Source organism: Porites lutea, chromosome 4 (assembly GCF_958299795.1).
Source record: "Porites lutea chromosome 4, jaPorLute2.1, whole genome shotgun sequence".
In the NCBI taxonomy this organism is placed as follows: Eukaryota; Metazoa; Cnidaria; class Anthozoa; order Scleractinia; family Poritidae; genus Porites; species Porites lutea.
In genome coordinates, this window is record NC_133204.1 from 427600 (window position 1) to 448795 (window position 21196).

General features: G+C 39.4%; 2 protein-coding genes across 3 annotated transcripts; one reads left to right on the top strand and one right to left on the bottom strand.

Moving 5' to 3' along the window:
- The first annotated feature begins 1760 nt into the window (after positions 1-1760).
- On the top strand, positions 1761-9205 carry LOC140935086 (uncharacterized). Its single transcript, XM_073384621.1, has 7 exons — positions 1761-1881; positions 2988-3283; positions 5114-5363; positions 5949-6252; positions 6785-6897; positions 7346-7541; positions 8289-9205. Exons 1-7 carry the CDS (start codon positions 1873-1875, stop codon positions 8345-8347), a joined length of 1227 nt encoding a protein of 408 aa, XP_073240722.1. The 5' UTR covers positions 1761-1872; the 3' UTR covers positions 8348-9205.
- LOC140935089 (serum paraoxonase/lactonase 3-like) lies at positions 9165-20033 on the bottom strand. 2 transcript variants are annotated; one of them, XM_073384624.1, is made up of 7 exons: positions 19888-20033; positions 19697-19761; positions 17796-17851; positions 16899-17223; positions 11726-11912; positions 10329-10410; positions 9165-9705 (listed from the first exon to the last, which is right to left on the bottom strand). In XM_073384624.1, exons 1-7 carry the CDS (start codon positions 19956-19958, stop codon positions 9382-9384), a joined length of 1110 nt encoding a protein of 369 aa, XP_073240725.1. In that variant the 5' UTR covers positions 19959-20033; the 3' UTR covers positions 9165-9381. The 2 variants fall into 2 exon arrangements, with proteins under 2 accessions (XP_073240725.1, XP_073240726.1); XM_073384625.1 differs by lacking the exons at positions 17796-17851; positions 19888-20033.
- Between the last annotated feature and the right edge of the window lie 1163 nt (positions 20034-21196).

Sequence of the window (21196 nt, forward strand, 5' to 3'; positions counted from 1 at the left end):
GGAAGCTCATATACGGCACTAGGAGTGAATTTTTGTTCTCTTAAATAGAATTCAGTTAATGGAGGGCAGAAAGATTTCTCAGCAAACATTAGTCGAGCATATTTTGCTGAAACATTTCCAACGGTTAGTTGCGTCACCATTAGTTCGTCGGTGTGTGCCTGATTGCCATGTAAGATAGCATTTCGTTCCAATCTTTAGGAATCGCGGCCAGAAGTACCACCGTAATCAAGAAAGGTACCACGAACGTCGAAAGTATCGTTAAGGTCTTGGAAAGATAGGAAGTTATCGTGAGCATTGAGGATGTCTTTGATTCTTAAAATGCCTTAACTAACCCATGCTTTATAAAAAAAACCGTCTTTCCGCCGATCTTAATAAAGCGGTTATTGCAAAGTATTTCCTCTTTGATTTCATTCAGTTGTTTTCTCTTGTTAATTTATAAACTAGGCTTTATTTCTGGTTTTATTGCGTGTACTATTTGGAAGGACGTTTTTGTGTGTGTATGTTTTATTTTGCACGTCTTTATGTTTTCAATTTCTATTGTTTTCATAATATTACGAGTGTAACTTTTTATATTTTAAAAAAACGTTTCAATAATACCAAAGCACGTATATTCTTATTGTACAGTAAAGGCAAAAATAATTCTGATTTTAAAATGTAATGATGCAATGGATCCAATCACGATAACTTAGGTGAACTTTAAGGGAGGAATGTTACAGAAGGTCACCGGCACATGGGATGTAACTTACTTTGTAACTTTACTTTGTAACTTTATTTGATTTACCACAAAATACAAATAACGATAAAACAAGACAGTTACACAAAAGCAAATGAAAGTGGCGAGGAAGCCCAAAAAGAAACCATGAGGCTTATAGACATTGGGCTCCCTCAGAGTAAAAATAAAGTTAACAGTAACAGTAAGGCCAGGATCGAAAGTAAAATACAATGAAGGTAAGTATAAATTAACTAATTACATAGACTGAGTTGACAAAATATAAGGTATGGTACATGTAACAATAAGTATAAAAATAATATCAGACATGTGAAGAAATACAACTATTTACTACAAGATTTATAACTAATAATTCATATATAATTTTTTTTCAATTTCGTTTTGAATAAGTGGAGAGAATTAGATTCTTTAATATTATTTTCTGTAGAGTTATAATAAGTAGGTCCTTGGAAACTGACAGAAAATTTACGAACAGTGTACGAAGGTTTGTTCTACAAAAAGGAAGGTGAAAATCGTTGGCGTGCAGTCTAGTGCCATAGCTATGGACTTGTTTGTTTATATGGAATGCGGAATGGTATAAATTGTAAATGTGTTCATTTACTTATTTATTCAATATGTCAAACTTTAACCGCATGATTTATGCCATTTCGCAAATGTCATACCCCTTATCCGAAACCGAAAAAATGTTATAATTTGTATGTGTAAACAACTACGCTCTGATACTGGGCGGGTTTTGATTGGTCAAAAAACTATTGCTTATTATAGAGATGGGATTATGGAAACTGAAAAAAATATTTATTTTTTTGTAAAATTATTTGAACACAGCGATTAACTAAACCCTCAGTTAGCTTGTTGACATAATAAACTCCCTTTGAATGTTAGAGGAATGCTCAAAGCTTGCACATCTCCAACCGCTTGTGTTGCTGTTTTCAATCCTGATTACATTAAGGCAAGGGAAAGTTCGGTCTAAAAATGAGTTATCAGGAAATAAATTAAACTGAAAGTTTGTGGCCTTTTGTTTTGCCTGTCATTATACTTAAAAAGAAGTATTATCGATTCGGCCTTGTCATAAAGTTTCACTGCGTGCCGTCATACCGATTGTAAGCTCATCTTAACAAGTCTGGATAAGGAGGTTCAATCGCATGCAGACCGTAAGATTTTAAGAGCTTATTAGCGCCATATTAGTGTTCTATACTCATGAGGTACATAACACCTTTCGGGGTTTTTGTCGCTTTTAGGGCAACATTCCATATTTTTTCAATTTAAAAGCCAAAGAGTGATTTCGAAAAGGAATCAATAGCAAAAAATTAATCCAAGATTCATTCTTTATATGAGTAAAACAAATGGCGAACAGTACTGTAATGGTGATGTATTGCTTAAACTTCAAAGTACATTGTATAATTTGAGACGTCGATATAATCACCGTCAGATTGAGGATTTCAAGAAGCGTTTTAATACTTTAATTCGGTTTAAATTGGGTTTTGTAAAGTACTCTTATTGACAGTGGGCGAATATTCCGGATCTCACTTTCAGTGAAACAGACCCTCTGGTTTTTTTTCTTTTTTTGATTCTTGCCTGTTGCACATAGAAATCGGTCGTCGACCAAGTGAGATCTTTGTGTCTTTAGGTCACTTTCAAGTTCTTGAAGCATGGTTTGACCCCATTAACGAAAAGCGCACCACTGTACCAAAAAGAACTGATACCTTATAAAGGGATTGGGTGTCGGTTTAAAAATGGTTATACCAGCCTATCAAGATATCATATTACCTGCAGTCCTATTATTATTTCTTGGCCTTGTATACCCCTGGGACGTACCGATGTACGCATGGTACGTAATGCCAAACCCTTTCCGAAAACGAAGTATCCAAGGGTCTATATATATACCTTATTATAGGAAATTAACGATGCATGTTGACAACGCGAAGAAAATTTACGTTACACAAAATTCACCCGAATTTTCTAAAAGTTAGGCTTACATACATCAAATTAAGGCGAAGTTTTCGAAAACAATGTGCGCCTAACTTTATTTAATGCGAATTCGCTGCAATAGAAACTTCTTAGCATACATATCTGAAGGGACAAAAATCATAAATAAATTTCAGTTCGATCAGGAATTCAAAAGGAGGCGTGAACGAGTTCTCACAAGAGCTCCTTGGTGCTTCGTAAGGAAAAAAATACATTTACATAACATGCTATAGTATTCAAATATTCGACGGCAAACAGTGTTTTCTAATAAAGTCCTATCTCTTCCTTTTAGATGTTTGCAAAATCAAAACTACTGCGCATGTTTGCCCAGGAAACATTTGGTGAAGAAAAGTATTACCCAGTCTTTCACGGTGAAATGAAAACCACAAAACCATTCGCTCTGGTCGTAAAACGACCTCGGTGCATTTGGAAACGGCCTTTTGCTAGAACAGAATTTGTAATCCTTGATGGGTTAGAGAAATATGTGAAGAGCGAAGAAGTACAGAAATTCCTTGAAGAAGTTAAAACTAAAGTGACTCGAGAGGATTTGACGGAACTAAAGAATACTTCTGGTCAGTCAGGACACAGGTGTGTGGTACTTTTAAAGTTCAGCATCATCTCTGAAAGCCTTCCTTTTCTCTGAGACCGTCACCATTATAGGAAACTGACATGACTAACAACAAAACTTACACCAACAAACTTTAGTATTGTTAGGAACACATCAACAATACAATCAGTAGAGTTTAATGTCTAATGTTCCCCTGCAAATACAAAAATCTAATCGAGGCGGGGGGAAAGCAAAAAAAGAGAAAGAAATATTAACGCTATAAAATCAAAAAAAAGAAGTAAAGAAATAGTAAAGAAAAAATTACTAAAAAAGTATCTTGTAACTGTTACTTACCAAGAGGAGTTGCTATTTCGGCATAAACTGACCAAATAACAACAAATTTTTAAGGTGAAATCCTTGATAGCAATAAAAGCTGATGAACAAAGCAATTGATCATTATCTTAAGAGGAGTAAGAGTCCCGAGAGAGGTTAGTAATCCGTTAAATTTATCATGGGGTGTGCCGACGAGTCTTTGAGACTCTTGACCTGTTCCAGACAGAAGAGATGAATTTGCGAACCTGTTTCAGACAATAATTATCAAAATATATATGAATCCTGTTCTTGTGGCTGTTGATGGCCAATGACGAGAGAAGCATTGATAGTTTCACACCTTGGTTTGATTGAGAATAAGGGACTATGGAGAAAAAAATCGACCCTTATGAAGTAAAATATACCCTCTTCAAGGGATAAGGGGTAATTTTTATACCCTGTTACAAAGTCAGGGAAGTCAAAAAATACCCTGTTGAGCGAGACATACCTGATAGCCCATATATGGGAATAACCCTTTGGGAGTAAAGCCTCGTTCAACGGAGGCAACATCGTTGGATGTTACATGTTGCGTCTGTTTGCACACCCTGTTGCATGTTGTTGGATGTTATTAGGGTTGTTGCGCAATGTTTGAAACCGGTCAAACTTTTCAGCCAACAACTCGCAACATTTCTTTTGTTCCGTGATCGCCGAAGCGTAGCGCAACAATGTTGGATCCGTTTGCACAGCTCTTCCAACATTGTTGGGGCCACGCATGCTCATTACGCATGGTTTACAAAGACTTATGGGTTGTATCCTTCCCACATTGCTGGGAGTTGTTGCATCCGTTCGCAGACCACTGCCAACACGCACGCAACAACTCCCAACATTGTTGGTGCAACAATGTTGGAAGTTGTTGCGTCCGTTTGCACGCAGCCTAAGAGTAGCGCGATGGTGACAACACACGCCTCCCACCAGCTTCGAGTCCCGGAGGCGACGCCATATGTGGGATGTTGGTTCTCGCTCTTGATCTTGCGCCGAATGGTTTTTCTTCTGGTACTCCGGTACTACCTTTGTTGTTAAAATTCATTCAAATTTCAGTTCCATCTGGCAATATAGACAAAGAGCCATTTTATTGATGTGTTACCATTATATCAATATATAATTTTTCGTACTGTTGGCCCTCTACCTTTGAGGCTCGCCACGTTTACCGATACACAGGCGCGGATCCACACTGGTTTCCAGCGTTTTCAAGAAATCGGTCAGATGTTTCATAATAAAAATATTTTTAATAATAATAAAACTTTCCAAGTTGAATCTGAAACCCTGGAAAGGGAACTTTAGGGAGTCAAAATCCAAACAAATTACCAGGGGAGCATGCCCTCCGGGCTCTACTAGAAGCTTTCTCCCTCGGCCCTCGTTTAGGAAATCAGTCAGTATTTATCCTAGGTTTCCTAATTTGTTTGGTCCGTTTGTTTACATCTTTCCTTCAATTAACGTGCATCTTGTTATCTTACTTCTTAACTGACGTTGACGTTGATTTATCTTTATCATTTGTACCTCAGCCGTCGAGAACGTCATTTAGATGTAGGGGAGGCGGTAAAGGGAAAAGTCGTATCCATTGATGATCTGGGCTACCTAGAGCTTGGTAAAGTTAGCCAGGAGTACATTACCGATCCAGATCTCCGTGATATATTGGTCCAAACAGCACTCGATTATAATAAAGTGAACTCTTTTGAAGACTCCAAACTACTTCTCATAACATCAGTTGTCTACAGTGAAAAATTGGAAGTACATGGCTTTGTAGAAGAACAGGTATGAAAGGAACCTTTCAGAATACCGCTAAAAAATTAAACTTGGTACACCACTCTCGTTTCCAGAACGTTTTATCTTAAAATGTTTTCAAAATTGCCCTCCTGAAAGCAACTGGAAAGTGAATGGCCTGCCCCCAACCCCCTCCCCCCCCTTCAAAAAAAAAAATTAATAAATAATAGAGAAAGTTCAGGGCTTCCAAATGATGCGATATCTGTAGTTCCATGTTGTTACTAAACGTTTTTTTGTATATTCGGCGAGTAGTTCCTTTCAGGAGGTTAAAAAAAGCAATTCATTAAACCCTCAACCCCAAAAGTGGTCGCAGTCGCCTCACGAGAGGTTCCAACTAAATATGATAGTTTATGGGAGGTGGCCGCTCACTCGCTTAGCTAGCTTTCATCCTCAGTGTGTGAAATAAAAAAAGCAATCCGACCTTTGAGTTCCATAAGAAAAAAAATTATTGGCTCAGTTGATGTAGAATCCTTCTTGGGCAGTGCTTTCACATGCTATCATATTTGTTGTCAGGATTTTTTATATGATTTTTTGTCATTTTCTTCTTAACCACTCTCGGCTTTATTACCGTGAAAGACTCAGGCAGATTTTAGCGCGCAAGTGAATCTTCCAATGCCACCAAAAAAGCCGACAAGGATGGGGCTTGGCTTCAAGAACGTGTTTATCCCTCCTGCAATGGCAACCAGGTCTTGGCCGGGTCCTATTCTCATCAAATGTTGCCGCGTGGAGTACAACAGAGAAAAAGGATTACTGGAAATACCGAAAGGAGAGTATATAGGCAAATCTGGCCCAATACCGAGAGGTGGGATGGACGAAGATGATGACGAGGAATGGGACGATGTTGTCACCAATCTGGACTCAGACGAAACGGATCTGCCAGGTGAGAACTACTGACCAGCTCAGATGAATCTCCCATAAGATAGCAAATTAACATAACATGGCCATATAATCATTTTTTTTTTTTTTTTAAAAAAAACCTTTACAGTATGAGGTAAATAAACAGTTAGAGTGCAGTGGTTGTTCAGATCTTTTGACTAAAGGGAACTTTCTGCAAACGTCAGGGACGAGGTATCTTGTTAAGATAAATAAAAAGCACAGTCACTTGAGGGAAAACATTCAAATTCCTGGAAAAACAAAACTATCTCCCTGGATCATATAGCTAAAACCCCCGCTAGCACAGGGGCCATGGCCACACCAAGTGAGAGTTACGTCTGTCGATGGGTGCAGTGTGCCTCGCTACAAGGATTTTTAATTTCAAATAAGCGATCAGCAGGTCCGAGGAACCTTAAATAACCCACGCGTACCTCCGAGAAGACGCCTTTTAAGGCTATTGATTGGATCCTCTTAGAATTCTATTAATGTCCTAGAATATGCAAGGATGTATAATCACGAATATAGCAACGTTTTTTTAGAGTATTTCACACCTGATGATGTCGAAAAACTGGAAATTATAAAGAGGAAAGTTTTGATGACTGAAGCCACCAGAGAGCAGCGTAAAGCGCGTGTTAGCAAGTATCGGAGATGGGTAAGTTATAGGGACCAGAATGCATCATTTTACATTCTACCTACTCCCTGTGAAAACCCTAATAGACCTTCTTCATACCTAATCTGTTTGGCTCTCAACAAGGATGCGCATAGTCATATAATTATATGCCTTCAAATAACAGCTATGAATTCCCGACGATATGACTATCGCTTAGCTCCCTATAAGGGGAGGTTCCGCCCAAAAGGGTTACCTTTTCCAGGCTTCAGGTTTATGAAAGGGTAACAAGAGCTCTAGAAGCATGAATGAAATGCCGCAAGTTGTCCCTGATGATATTTACGTGATGAATGTTCTTCGCTATGCTAACATAAATCAAATGGCTTATGGCCAGAAATAGATCAAGTACATCAAGACATATCCTGCATTTATACGCGAATGACAATTTTAGACCCGAAGATTAACCAGTAAAAGTGTGTCTGTTTCTTCACAGTTTGAAGAGGCTCTGTTGAAAAAGAATCAAAAGGACCAAAAAGTATTACTAACTGACGAGCCACTAACGGAGGAAGACTGTAAATTCCTGAGCAGTATTCCTGTTTCTGCCACTTTAGGCCAGAGCATACTGGATCTTTCAACTCTAACGAAAGATATCATTCAGGGATATGGAATAGTCTTGAAGACACTTGAGAGTACGTATCAGTGTGAAATCTTTTTATCACTGTCATTTCTCCTTACTAATAATAACTCATTGTTTAGCTGCTACATTTCACCCACTGCGACTTTGAAACTGTACAGTTTTTCTTGTAGATTTGAATCGCGACATGATCTGCAATTTATCGCTTTTTCAGTGTAAATAGTGTCAATAGTTCGTATAGAACAGAGTAATTTTAACCACGTACTAACGATCTTCATTATTAGGGCTAAGAGCGAAAGAGATGGCTATTACTTTTTTGTGAGAACTTAAAACGCGTTCTTTGCAACAGTGAGGGCAGTGTTATGGAATAATCTACCACCAGATGCCAATAGAATGATATCAGTGCACCCGCTGCCCACACACAACGGAATTGTGTCCCGGATGTGACCGTATAAAAAGGTTCGACTGTATATACCTCAACCATGATGACATCACTGCAGTGCAAAGCCATTCAATTAAATAATTTCTCCCCTCAAGAAAATGTAACACAGCCACAGCACCCACCCTTAGCTCCCCACTATACCACTACTGTATTTTATGAATTTTTTTGCCAGGATGTGAAAGTTGGGTTAAGTTGCTTGGTATGTCATAGAGTTAAAAACCCTGTATGTTGTTTTTCCAATATCCCACATATTTTTTTGCTTCATCCTAAACATCCTATTTTTCGAAGATAATATTGTTTCTAACAACATTATTTTATTTATTTATTTATTTATTTATTTGTTTGTTTATATTTTGACAGATTTACCCGACGAGGACTGGACTGAACTCGAGAAGACTTTCACTGGAAGCACCCGATAAATATCGAGCAAGACACCCAGCAAAAAAGAGGAATTTTAAATCAATAAATGATGACTACTGTCGTGACTTGATAAAACCGCTAACTATTAACGGGAGAAGATTTGAGACTAGACCGAGACACAATAGAGATTGTTAGATTCAAGTTTACGGCAAAACGGTAACAGCAGCGAATTCAATTAATATTTTAATTCCTCATATTTGGAAATGAGTAGGTAAAAACTGTAGGGTCATAATAATTCTTGTGGATGAATCTAGCATGAGGCTACTTATTTTTTGTAGACGTATAATGAAAAGTAAACGAAAAGAAAAGTGAAAACTTCGTCACGTAGTACAAATTGAACTCTCTAATGTGTTTCTCACTGCACGACTGAGCGCAGCCTAACGCCGTTTTTGCTTATAGTGCTGAAAAAGAAGCAGTTTACGGTAACAAAATTGGCATGATACAACATTCTAACATTTGGACTTCAAAAACATTCACACTTATAGCATTGCGAAAGAATAACGGTAAATTTTTCTTTAGTGTCTCTCAACTGATGATATAAACAGCGTATTTACTTTTTTCACCCTCAACTGGCTTCCCTTTCCCTTTAAGTCGACAGGTATAAATAAAACACAGTCAAACATCAGCTATTAAGACACCGGTAACCTCGGCGGGAAACTGGGTACCACCTTGAAGTAGCTTACTAGAGGTTGGCCGCGGCTTAATGGAGGGTCACCTTTACTGAAACAACTTTAGACGTAGTTTTATTTAAGTGTAACTACAAACGATGTTAAGTGCGGAATAAACAAACTGTGACTCATAAAACAGTTCATAGCGTAAATGAATACCAGAAATGTAATAAAGAAGAAAAAACAGTGGACACGATGCGTTTTCCACAAATAAGAAAGGGCTGAAAACAAAAATGCTTGGTATGACGCTGCCATTATTATCATTTAAAATCATTATTATCATCATATGAATCATTTGAACAATAAACTAGATGCAACACACGACAAAACATCGGATGTTAGTTGTATGTTCTCTTTGAAACAGCTTAGTAGTGCTTGATTTCACAGTACAGCATGTTGCTATCTAACGAGCCAATCAGGAGACGCTTTTTATAAGCATTTGCAGTCGTAGAAACTGATAATTCTTTCCCATCATTCCTGTAAACCTCGCGAATTTCGTAATCAGGAAAAGCTATCCCGGATGTAGATGGTTTTCCCAGATGCATCGTTAAAATCTGAGAGGGACTAGGAAAACTGAGGTTGTTCGAATGCTCCACAGCGTCCATTATTCGAGGAATTCCCGCAAGCCACAGACTTCCCGTCACTGGGTCAACATTGATATTATCTATATATGATCCCAGCTTAATATCCTGAATAAAAACAAAAAGCGATAAAATATTAATGGCCAAACATTTACTGTTCACTGTTTAGAAATACCGTGCGACAAGGCGATCATTCATCGCAAGGTTAATATATTAAAACAAGTGTGCCTCAAAAAAGTTGAACCAAACAGACAAAGCTCACACATGTTTCAATATGTTTTGATTGTAGCGAGCCAGGCATGCAAGAGCGAAGGCTAAGAAAAGGTTTTTGTCGTATTTTTTTCAAAATGTCTTGCAAACTTCCTTTTTTAAAGAAGCTGCTCGTTCATTCCTGAATATTAAAGACTCATTTTGGCAAACCTTGGAGACATTCAGTTACTGACTTGTTGTCCGCAAAAACTGTGTAAAACAACTTAACCCCAAAAGCTGCGAAATGCTTAATTATAACATATTCTAAAAATATTATCGAAAAATCAAAACTGCCAGGAGCATGCCAGTTTCTATGCTTTTAATTTGTATAAAGCCAGCTTTTTAGAATAATCCAGGACAGCGGCTTAAGTCATCGTAAGATAATTGATTAACCTGAGTTCTTTGGAATAGATTTATAAGAATTTCGCAGTTCAACATCTTAACGTATTATGTGATAATAATAAGCACTTAGCTTGATTTACCTGAGAAAATTCCAAAGTGTTGTCTTGGCGACGTCTGAAAACTGCAACGCTTCGGCCCGACGAAGTGGAGGCAAAAACAAGTCTATAAAACGAATCCGGAGCTGATGTTGGTTTGACTCTTTCTAATAATCCATTACAATCAGAATAGAAGATAATAAGATGAGTGAGTGATGCGCTTAAGAGAAGAGGAGGACAGCGGGGACATCTTTTCTCTCGTCGCCAAATTTCTCATGCGCTTGTCATAAGCATTAATTCATATTTCAAAATTATAGTTTTAAACTATAAAACAATAGCGAAAAAACTTTTCATAAAAATATTTTCAGTCAGAAATTTTGAAAACGTTGAAAAGACGTAGGACAACGTTTTGACATTCTTGGTCGTCATTATCAAGTCAAGTAAAAAGTGTACGAATGTTCTATACATGCTAGTAAAAACAACAGGTCATTAAAAATGAAAAAGTAACATAAAAATGTGTTGCAATTTGAACAAAGAGTTTAGCACTGATGGAGTCGTTCTGAGTGTTAAGACTAGGCCTAACTTCTTTGGTGAATAACATTTCGTAAACGAGGCAGTAACATTACAATACTGAAATTTTCCGAGGCACTTCTTAAGAACGCAAAAAATGCAATAATAATTAACGTATATGTTAACTTAGCAAGTATTGTCAATCCAATCATTGATTTCCATACTGTCAGTCTTATTGTGCCGAAATAACAGAAATAACAGACCATGTAGGGCGTGTGTGTGAATCTACTTTATTCAGTGCACTAGTACGATTGGTTATACCATGGTTATTCAACGGAAGTTAAGACAATGAAACAACTGATGATAGACCTTAAAAGAGGCGGACTTTGCAGTAACTAGGAGAAACGAGTTCGAAGACTTTGACAAGTGACCGCTAATTGAAGTTCGCCCGGCCCTTAATACAGGCTCGCTTAATACAGGCTTAAAGGGACCAGGATGTCACCAGGATATTGCTGTTTTATGTCAATCCTGTGATGACGTCATTACTTGGAGTCTTTATGCATACACGAAATTTTGAGTCAAGTTTTGAAGAAGATATCAAACGAATTTCAACACGGAATACCAACAATAATTATTTTTTGGCAATTTTCGTAGGCATGTAGCATTAAAAACTTGAAAAAGTTGGGCATGTTCGTCCTTGCCCATCCGTAGTAACAAACGACAGGAAACAGTTTCAATGCCTAAATATAGTATTAAATGGCAAAACTGGATCATTATTTTTTGAATTCAGTTTTATGGAAAACGTTTTTTTTTCTAAAGACAGCAAATAGCATGAAGTAGACCCTCTAATTTGTACTAAAAAGTCTAGAAACACTACATTTACAAATGAATAGACTGCCTCAAAGTCTCTACTGAGGCATCGACTTCCTTACCTTTCATCTTTATCCATAACAATGCCGTTACCATTAATTCCACCTACTGCTTTGATTGCTTTGAATCCATCGAAAAAGACGATATTGCCATGAAGTACGTCATGTAGAAGAACAGTATGGAGAAGGCAAAGAAATTTGTTTTTGATGTGGAAAAAATTCATGTTAGTCAGATAAAAGCTGTCAGGACCTGTCATAGAGGAAAAGACGACTAATGATTAGATAAGTATTCTACACTTTAGGCGTACAACGTGTACAGTGGCCGGTGTATTTGGACAATTATCAGTATGATTGAAAAATTGTAAATAAATCTTTAAAATTCTGAAAAGTGAAAGAGGCCCGCCTCATATCATGACTTAAGTTTCCTGGAAGCATTCTCTGTCTGGGAGTTGTACTAGGAATATCGCCGCTATCCGATCAACGTGAGTTGGCTAATCTGACTCAATCAATTCAATGAAAATTGTGTCATTGAGGTAGCCTGTTCACAGACCCTCTATTTTCTCTTTGAAGTCCGTCCAATGCTCTTGATAAAATTAAAAAACCGCGGGGGATTTCTTGACCGCCAGCGCAAGGGGATAGGGGTGGAAGAAGAGGAAACGCACTTGTTCTCGCGCACTCGTCGATGTTTTCGAAAAGAACGAAAAGAAAAATAAAACAACGTCTGTGTACAGGCTATCATTGAGGCCGTTTGCTAAAAAGTATAATCCGGTGGTGATCTTGACCTCTAAGTACTGGTCTGCCTGGGATAGCTAAAATGACTCTTTAGAAGACCAAATATGACAATTTCTTGTTGGACTCAGAGCTCAACCGAAACATTTCTTTCCGTGCATTTGTCTATTTGTCTGTCCCTCTATCACTAATATAACCGATTAAGTCAACAATGTACCCAGATAAATATGACCCTTCTAAACGGACAAAAATGTCACATAAAGAAAGGCTTATACAATAATTTTTTCCCATTTAGCTACTATACACGAACTTACGGATTTGGTGTTTTAAATCTACAAGGCACACAACAGTTAAGTCGACACAGGCATGTTACCCGACTTCTAAGAAGGTCAAATACAGCAACAAGTTCATTCCACAATCAAGACATCATTACCTTTAGTGTTCCAAAGACTTTCAAGACTCTAATATATAGATTTAGCCAGGGCTAAAAGCGAAGCTCTCGATAATATTTATAGACTGTTCAAGAAAAATATTAATCGTGTAATACTAAGCGGCGAGGGCAACGCCGGAGAACAGTGAAAAACAGCAATTGTGTGTTTTCACATGACGTCATGGTGGCCATATTTGTGTCCCAAAACAATGAAACGGCGGCCATGTTTCTGTCCCAAACCAGTCTTGTGTGAGTTGAATTCTTTTCTTATGTAAATTTTGTACATTTCTTTGCCGTTGATTCACACGACTACAACGTGAAACTTCCAGAAAATTCTTAGTTACACGTTTTTTGGAGGAAATGTCGTACGCGTACTCGTTCACATTTTTTTCACTGCCCTCATTATTTGGGCGTGGCCCAAATAGAGTAATGGGAACGGCTTGCTTTGACCCAAACGTGCAATAGGCACGCAATACGTGCAAACAAAAACAAGGAAAGTAAACAAGCGAAGCGAGGCAATGTCTGCCATGCGAACGTCTTGTACAAAGTAAGAGGCATGTGGGAAAGAAAGCTCTGCTAGCGCGGCACTTTATTGCACTTTTACGATCTCAAAAGCTAATCTAAATCTTCAGTATTTTTACCTCATCTAAATTTGTCTGAATTCCTGGGATGAAATCTATAAAAATATTTGGAATATTAACGTCGGGGTTTGGTCACGATAAGATCACAAGCAACGAACCTTGAAACACAGAAACTCACAAAACGGATCGAAAACACGTATCCCTAGTGATATGTGTTCCCCCTCCTGGACAACACATATCCCTAGTTATATGTGTTCCCCCACCTGGGGAACACATATCCCTAGTGATTTGTGTTCCCCTACCTGGGAAATACGTATCCCTAGTGATGTGTATTCCCCTACCTGGCAAACACATATCCCTAGTGATGTGTGTTCTCCTACCTGGGAAACACATCACTAGTGATATGTGTTCCCCTACCTGGGAAACAGATATCCCTAGTGATGTGTGTTCCCCTACCTGGGAAACAGATATCCCTAGTGATGTGTGTTCCCCTACCTGGGAAACACATATCCCAAGTGATGTGTGTTCCCTACCTGTGAAACAGATATCTTTTGTGATGTATGTTCCCCTACCTGGGAAACAGATATCCCTAGTGATGTGTATTCCCCTACCTGGCGAACACATATCCCTAGTGATATGTGTTCTCCTACCTGGGAAACACATCACTAGTGATACGTGTTCCCCTACCTGGGAAACAGATATCCCTAGTGATGTGTGTTCCCCTACCTGGGAAACACATATCCCAAGTGATGTGTGTTCTCTACCTGTGAAACAGATATCTTTTGTGATGTATGTTCCCCTACCTGGGAAACACATATCTCTAGTAATGTGTGTTCCCTACCTGGGAAACAGATACCCCTAGTGATGTGTGTTCCCCTACCTGGTAAACAGATATCGCTAGTGATGTGTTTTCCCCTTCGTGGTAAACACATTACTAGGGATATGTGTTCCCCTACCTGGGAAACGCATATCCCTAGTGAGCAAAGAGAGAGCAAATTGATATCTCGGTAATTTTAGACTTTGGATCGATCATCCTTGTTGTGAATAGGTACAATGAGGCCTAAACTCCAAAGAGCAGGGTATTTGCCAGTATCTAAGATTCGATTGAATAAATTTACGAAATGCCCTTTAATGGCTTCCTTTCCGATTCTTATTACTTCATTTAATATATTATCGATACCCGGAGATTTGTTTTCCTTCAGTTTGTTAACTGCAGCTTCGAACTCTTCATCAGTTATTGGATAGTCAATTGGGCCTTCCACTCTTTCGTTAATGTGGGTTTCCATATTCGTCCCCAGATCTAGTATATTATTGAGAACGGTCGCCTTCTTTTGCTTAAGGTATTTATAAAACTGTTTCGTACTCACTGCCTCAGCTCCATGTGTTTTTCTTTTTCCTAAGTTAAAGATTTTTCCTATTTGTCGCCAGGTCTCTTTGGAGTTCTTCATATATCGATATTAGACATGCCTTTGCTGGTAGACTCCCGTTTCTTCCGTCTACAAGTTTGTTTGAACCTCTTCGTTTTGTCTCGCAGTAGTTGTCTCAGTTCTGAATTATTAATGTTATGAGAAATGTTCCCCCAAGGGATTGCAAGTTTTCTTTTTCTGTTTCGCATTCCTGATCGAACCATTTGTTTTAGGGTTTGCTTTCCATCCGGCTTCTTTGCATGCTTCCACCAAAGTTTCACTTAGTAATTCAGACGCAGTATCGATCGATGCTATCATGTTTGACAGCTGCTCCTAACCTGGATTGAACTGTTTAAATCAATAGTGATATGTCTTCCTCTACCGGAACCGCCGGGAAACACATGCCGGCTACTTTCCGTTATTCTCCTGCTACCTAAAAATCTTTTTGACAACCCTGATTTTCAAACATTGTCATGAAGTGACAGGATTTTTGTTGTGGATTGGGACATACTGTATAAGCTGTGTGGTTCAGCAAACAAGTAGAGTAAAGGATTTATCTTCTCTGGTAAGATATGATGACAGTTGTTTAGCTGTAATAAGGCATGTTCAAAGTATCACACGCGTACTACGACCACGCCCAAATATACGCTCCCACAGCGTCTTGTTTGCACTTTGCATTGGTGGCCGTTAGCATTTCTCATTTTGTCACCGCCGCTACACGCGTACTAAAATTTTCATGTTGTTCTTCCAGTCATGTTGTTCTTCCAGTCTAAAAAAAATATTTCCTTTGTTTTTGTTTTATTTAATCTCTCGCTTTAGATCCTAGATCTCTGTCGCCCCTTTTCTCGTTGAGATTCGCTGGCCTGCCCCCTGCTTTCTCTTTTTCTCTGTCTTTCTTGTTCTATATTCCAAATTTGTGGACATGAAAATTAATCTAAGCTTAATACTTTAGACAACACGGATGGAGAAACAATTTCCGCCATACGTTTTCGTCTTTATTGACTCTTTATTTGTCTCTGCTCTTCAACCTCGAGTTGCATTTGGGTTGCCATACCTGTTCATTGGGTCATTTTACATTGGCGTGCCTGTGGTGAGGACGGACAGTCCTTCATTGGGGCGGTCGGGGTACGGCACGTCATAACCAAATTTTCTGGGATGGGTAGATTTTATTACCTATGGTGCTTCGCTGGCGCTCGCTTCGCGCGCGCGAGAGCTCCGCTAAAACCCCGTTTACACTGGTCCGGAAAAATATTTGAACTGACAAAAATACCGTGCAAGTTTTTGAACCGCAAAGTGTGAAAGGTTTTGTATGGATTTGTGTAAATAGTAGAGTCGAACCCCGCTAACGGACACCCGCCTAATACGGACACCTCGTTATTACAGACAGTTTTCTTTGTCCATGGGGTAAGCCCTTACATTTTCTCCAAACTTAAACCCGCTTAATAAGGACATCCGTTCTTACGGACAACGGACACATATTGATTGCCCAGCTATAGAAACGGCCAACCTCGCTAATTGGGGACACTTAATTATCAACTGTGTGCTGTGCTGAAGGTTATTTAAAATCCTTCAGTTGACAGCATATTGATGTTCCCAGTTCTACCATACAACAGATAGCTAGAATGATTTGTAGACGTCAATTTTTGGCATCAAATGAGTTATGCGTAGAAGGGTTTTGATTAAGTGATACCATAAATGAGCGATTTCTAAATATTTCCGTGGTTTTAAGCCGCGTAATGACGGCTTTGGGAAGGTTAAAGAAGTTTTATTGGACGATGCTTATAATGTCCTCTTTTCTTTCCTTGGTATTTTGTTCTACTAAAAGGGGTCTTTAACTTTAATAACATGACCCACTTAATATGGACACTTTCTGTTGTCCCTTGAGCGTTCGTAGGTATTAACGGGGTTTGACTGTATTGTAATCTTCAACAGAAATTGAATGGTTTCGTGCAAAACGCACCGCAAGCTGAAAGAAAACAATCGATTATCAGCCAGCGGTGCATATGCAAGAAAATCACATTACTGAAGGAGGGAAAAATTGAGGAAAGTCTTAAGAGAAGCCGCGACTTAATTAGAGCAACACAACTTACCGACTGCATGCAGATTATTCGGGCTCGAAATCAAATCGTCCATCACAGTACGGCGATGTATCAGTGAATGGGTTTCCCTCTCGAAGTCGAATATTTCAACGGCTTCAGCGTCTGGCCGGTGACTTATAACAAACAAGGACGTCACGCCAGTGGCTGGGTCCCGGTACACGCTGATCCCGTGAGGGTTAAATCCCGTGCGATTGAAGTTCTTTAAAGTTAACTCCACTGGATCCTCCGCAGGCTTATTAAAGTCGAAAGTCAGCAGCTTACCCTCCCGTTTGTCAAGCTCTTTATCGTACATAGGAGTCAATTGGTAGCGAAGTCCCTGTTTGAAAATGAAGGGGGTTAAGTGTCGAAGACAACAATAACACTGCACAAACACTAGTTCATGACCAGTATCTTCTTTAGATATTACACAAGAGAATAGCAACCGAAATGGACTCTAATCCCAGAAGAAATTTCTACACCTTAGACTACGAGCAGTCTCTCTTCTTTCTGTAGTCCGTCTAGCAAAACGCGAGACAAACAAATGGCCACGCGCGCGTGCACTCCCCGTGCACTCCCCTTACTAAACCGGAAGAAAAAAAGAGACTGCTCGCAGTCTATCTACACCCTGTCTCGTTTCCCAAATGTAATAATCTGCAAATAGTTTCTCCTGTCATTCATTTGCTAGTAGCCCCTGAGGTCTGCCGCCTGTAAGATTTATATTCTGCACAGTGAGCTCATTGTACTGCCCAGTCAGTTATCCTATTGAACGGCACACAGCAGGAGAAGCGTTAAAAAAACTTTCTTAGTCCATACTGCGACTGCTCAAAATGAGTGCAAGGCTGAGCATGATTTCTTTCGAAGGATCTGTGTAAAAGAAAATAATAAAAATGCAAAAAAGAAGATACTCACGGAAGACACAAAAACAAGTCCGTCAGGGAGAAGAGCAATATCTTCAGAGCCATTTGCTTAAACACAGGAAACAGAATCGTTTAAGTACCCCCGATGCGGCTTAGTGAGAGATAATTTAGCCAAAGCAAGTGGCTGCACACATCCGTATCAACACAACCAAGTGAAACCCAAGAGAAAACCAGTGGAAACCCACGGCTTAGTAACTTAGGCATCCGCACAGCAATATCAATCGTGGGTTGATTTCGGTGCGGTGGTGTGACCTTTGCTCAACGGTTTATTTCTTAGAGTGGGGTGAATGCAACAAACCCTCAATACATGTTGATTCAGCATAAGGGTGGAAAACTCAGTGGTAACTGATTGATAACAAGAAGCCGCTTACAGCGGATTCAGTCTCGCTTGCTTGAAGATTAGATTGAGAAATGAGGGGGCGATTAATTCTACACGAAACGAAACAGATTTACTCGCTAAATGTTTTTTACTTACAGTTTTACTTCCTACTTTATCGACGTCGATACTTTTAACTTGTTTCTGAATTGATTTAGTACGCGTGTTAGCAACGACTGGAAATACGTCTGCGATCGCAGGCTATACGCGTAAATTCAAAGGCCTCGATTCCAGAGCAATAGCATCATTGCCAGATATCGAAAAAGTGATTTACATGGCACGTCTTTTCAATCATCGCACGCTCATCCCAAGACTCATTTGCATACAGTGAAGACCATCACAATTTTGCTAATTCAGATTCTTACTTTTTTTCAACCACTCAGTAGTGTTCACTTGCTCCAAAGTAATCAACGCTTTCAAGCGATAGATTTCGTGGACCGACACGTTTCCGAAAAGCTCTAAATTTAATCTTTCCTAAGCTTTCTTCGCAAAACATGCGTGGCCTCCATCACGCAACGATTCTTAGTCCCAGTTTCCACGGTGTCCGCAAGGAACGCCTGGCACAATGACCCCCCATTTCTGACCCAAAAACGACAAAAATGCCCGGGGGTGTTCTTCCAAAAAAAATTGGGTTGGGGTGTGCGACACGCTTCCTGAAACTCTTACCCTATTTCAAACCAAAATCTGTGATTTTCCCTATGATCAAAAATTTGATACCGTATTTCAGACCTGAAGCCCTGGAGCCCGGCGCGTGACCGGAGCGCGTGACAGGCTGTTACGGCACGTACACGGTAGTTGGCGTAAACATAAAAGGGAAATGGTCTTATCGCCAAATGATGAGGAAGTAGCTAATTCTTCAAAAAAGACTAGAGTGCGCAAACCATACCCTGAACGTTTCTTCTTCCTGGAGGGTTAAAGTGGCATTTTGTAGAAGGTATCGTAGGTACTATCCATTAAGGAAGAATTTAAGGCTGGCTACAAAACAAACGGACCATCTCCACGCGCCTCAAAGCGAAGCGCTATAAATTCCTCAGTTAACAATAATCGACAAATCCGCTCCAAATTGCCATCGGCTAATCTGCAGATAACGAGTGCTCCGGCTGGCTCCACAAACCCATCGCAACTGCACGATGGTGGTGATGACCTTTACGCTTCGCCATGACCGCAAACTTATAGCGCTTCGCGTGGAGGCGTGTGGAGATGGTCTGTTAGTTTTGTAGCCAGCCTTTAATTCTTCTTTAGTGGATAGTACCTACGATTACAAAACTCAACAAAATGCCACTTTAACCCGCCAGGAAGAAGAAGGAGACGTTCAGTTAAAGGTATCTTAGCTTTGTTTTGTCATATTTCGACTTTTGGACTATTTTAGTTCATGGGAGTTTCGACGACTCATCCCATTTTTTCCATGTGAATTATTTAATTGACACACACTACGTCTGGGCTGCCTCTGGTTCACCGAGCTACCGTCACAAACACTTGCGATACTCTGTTTGAAGAATAAATGAAACAATTCTCACCTGGTATTACCTTGCACGGTCCAGGAGAATGATTTATGATGTGGGTGAAAAAACCATTCAAAACCCTGAGGAGTAATATATGTAAAGACATGTAAGGTTCAATACTCAGTATCTTGAGTTCAATCAGTCAGTAAATCAAGCAAACAATATTGGAAAGGATAAATTGCATATCAATCGACCGATTGACTCACAAAAATCTAAAGACGAATGATGCTATAATGGTAATGGTAAAAAACAACGCAAATTCTCCCTTTCGACCCATTATTCAGGCTCAAGTTGTTTTGAAAATGTGCGCTGTTCATCAGGCAGTTGCGTTGTGACTCAATTGAAGTCTATATTGGACTGAGCGCATGGAAGTCAAATGACCTTGTCAAGTCACGCAAGGCGGGTTTACTCAGTATTACCATATTACATAAATTATCATTCATTTCATCCAACAGAAACCAGGCAGTGGGCTGACTCCGGCTAAAAGCCTGGTAATGTCACATCCAAACTCCAAAAATGATATAAAATAAAAAGGTGACAGTGCTGTGAGTTCTGCTGGAAAAAGAGAAGTACAGTAGTTTTCGGATTTATTACATGTAAAGGTTAATCGGATCTTGTAGGCATTAATTAACAACATTCACTAATCCTAGAGTACAGTATTCATTCCGATACAAGAATTTATTTTAGATTCCGGATTCAAAATCTGCGGACACATGACCAAACGTTCCATGAATCTGGGGGTAAAAGGCAAGAAGGAATCCGGTACTAAAATGTTCCACAATTTTGAATTTGTTAATTAACATTTCTTAGCTGTTCACAGGCTGTTCTTAGGGTTTAAACTCATATTGTGATCACTAGAAAAAGTGTAAATGTCATCAGCAACTAGATTAAGTAGGCTGCAACCGTTAATTCCTAGGCAAGATTTTGAGAGCTGTGGTGTCATCAACAAATTTAATTCTCAGTGTCCAATCCTTCCGTAGGTTGTTAGTCACTACCGTAAACAAGCTAACACCAAGTTTTGTCCCCTGAGGCGATGCCACCTTTGAGGAATTTCCAATCAGACAAAAAATTCCCGATTCTTACAGCCTGCCTTCTATCGCTCAAGAATGCCTCTATCCAGTTAACCAGCACGGGATCAATAAAGCTTGATAGTTCCTTCAAGAGTATGTTATGATCAATAAGATCAAACTCCTTGCAGAAGTCGGCAATAAGTATCCTCGCGGCACATTCCCCCGAGTGTCTGAAGCCTCATGAATAGGCTGTAAGAAGTAGATTAGGGTATCAGCGGTAGAATGACCTTCCCTAGCGTATTGAAGGGGGTCAATATTTTCTGCTATTTGAGTAATAAGCCTGCTTCTCACGAATCCCTCCATAACCTAAGGGATAGTACAGCTGATAGTGCATGTCAAAGCGATCGGTCTCAGATCGGATTTACCTTGTTGAGAAGGGGAAACCTTAGGTAGTGGGTTTACGATGGAACTTTAAGTAGATCAGGCACCTATCCGTGCTCTGACC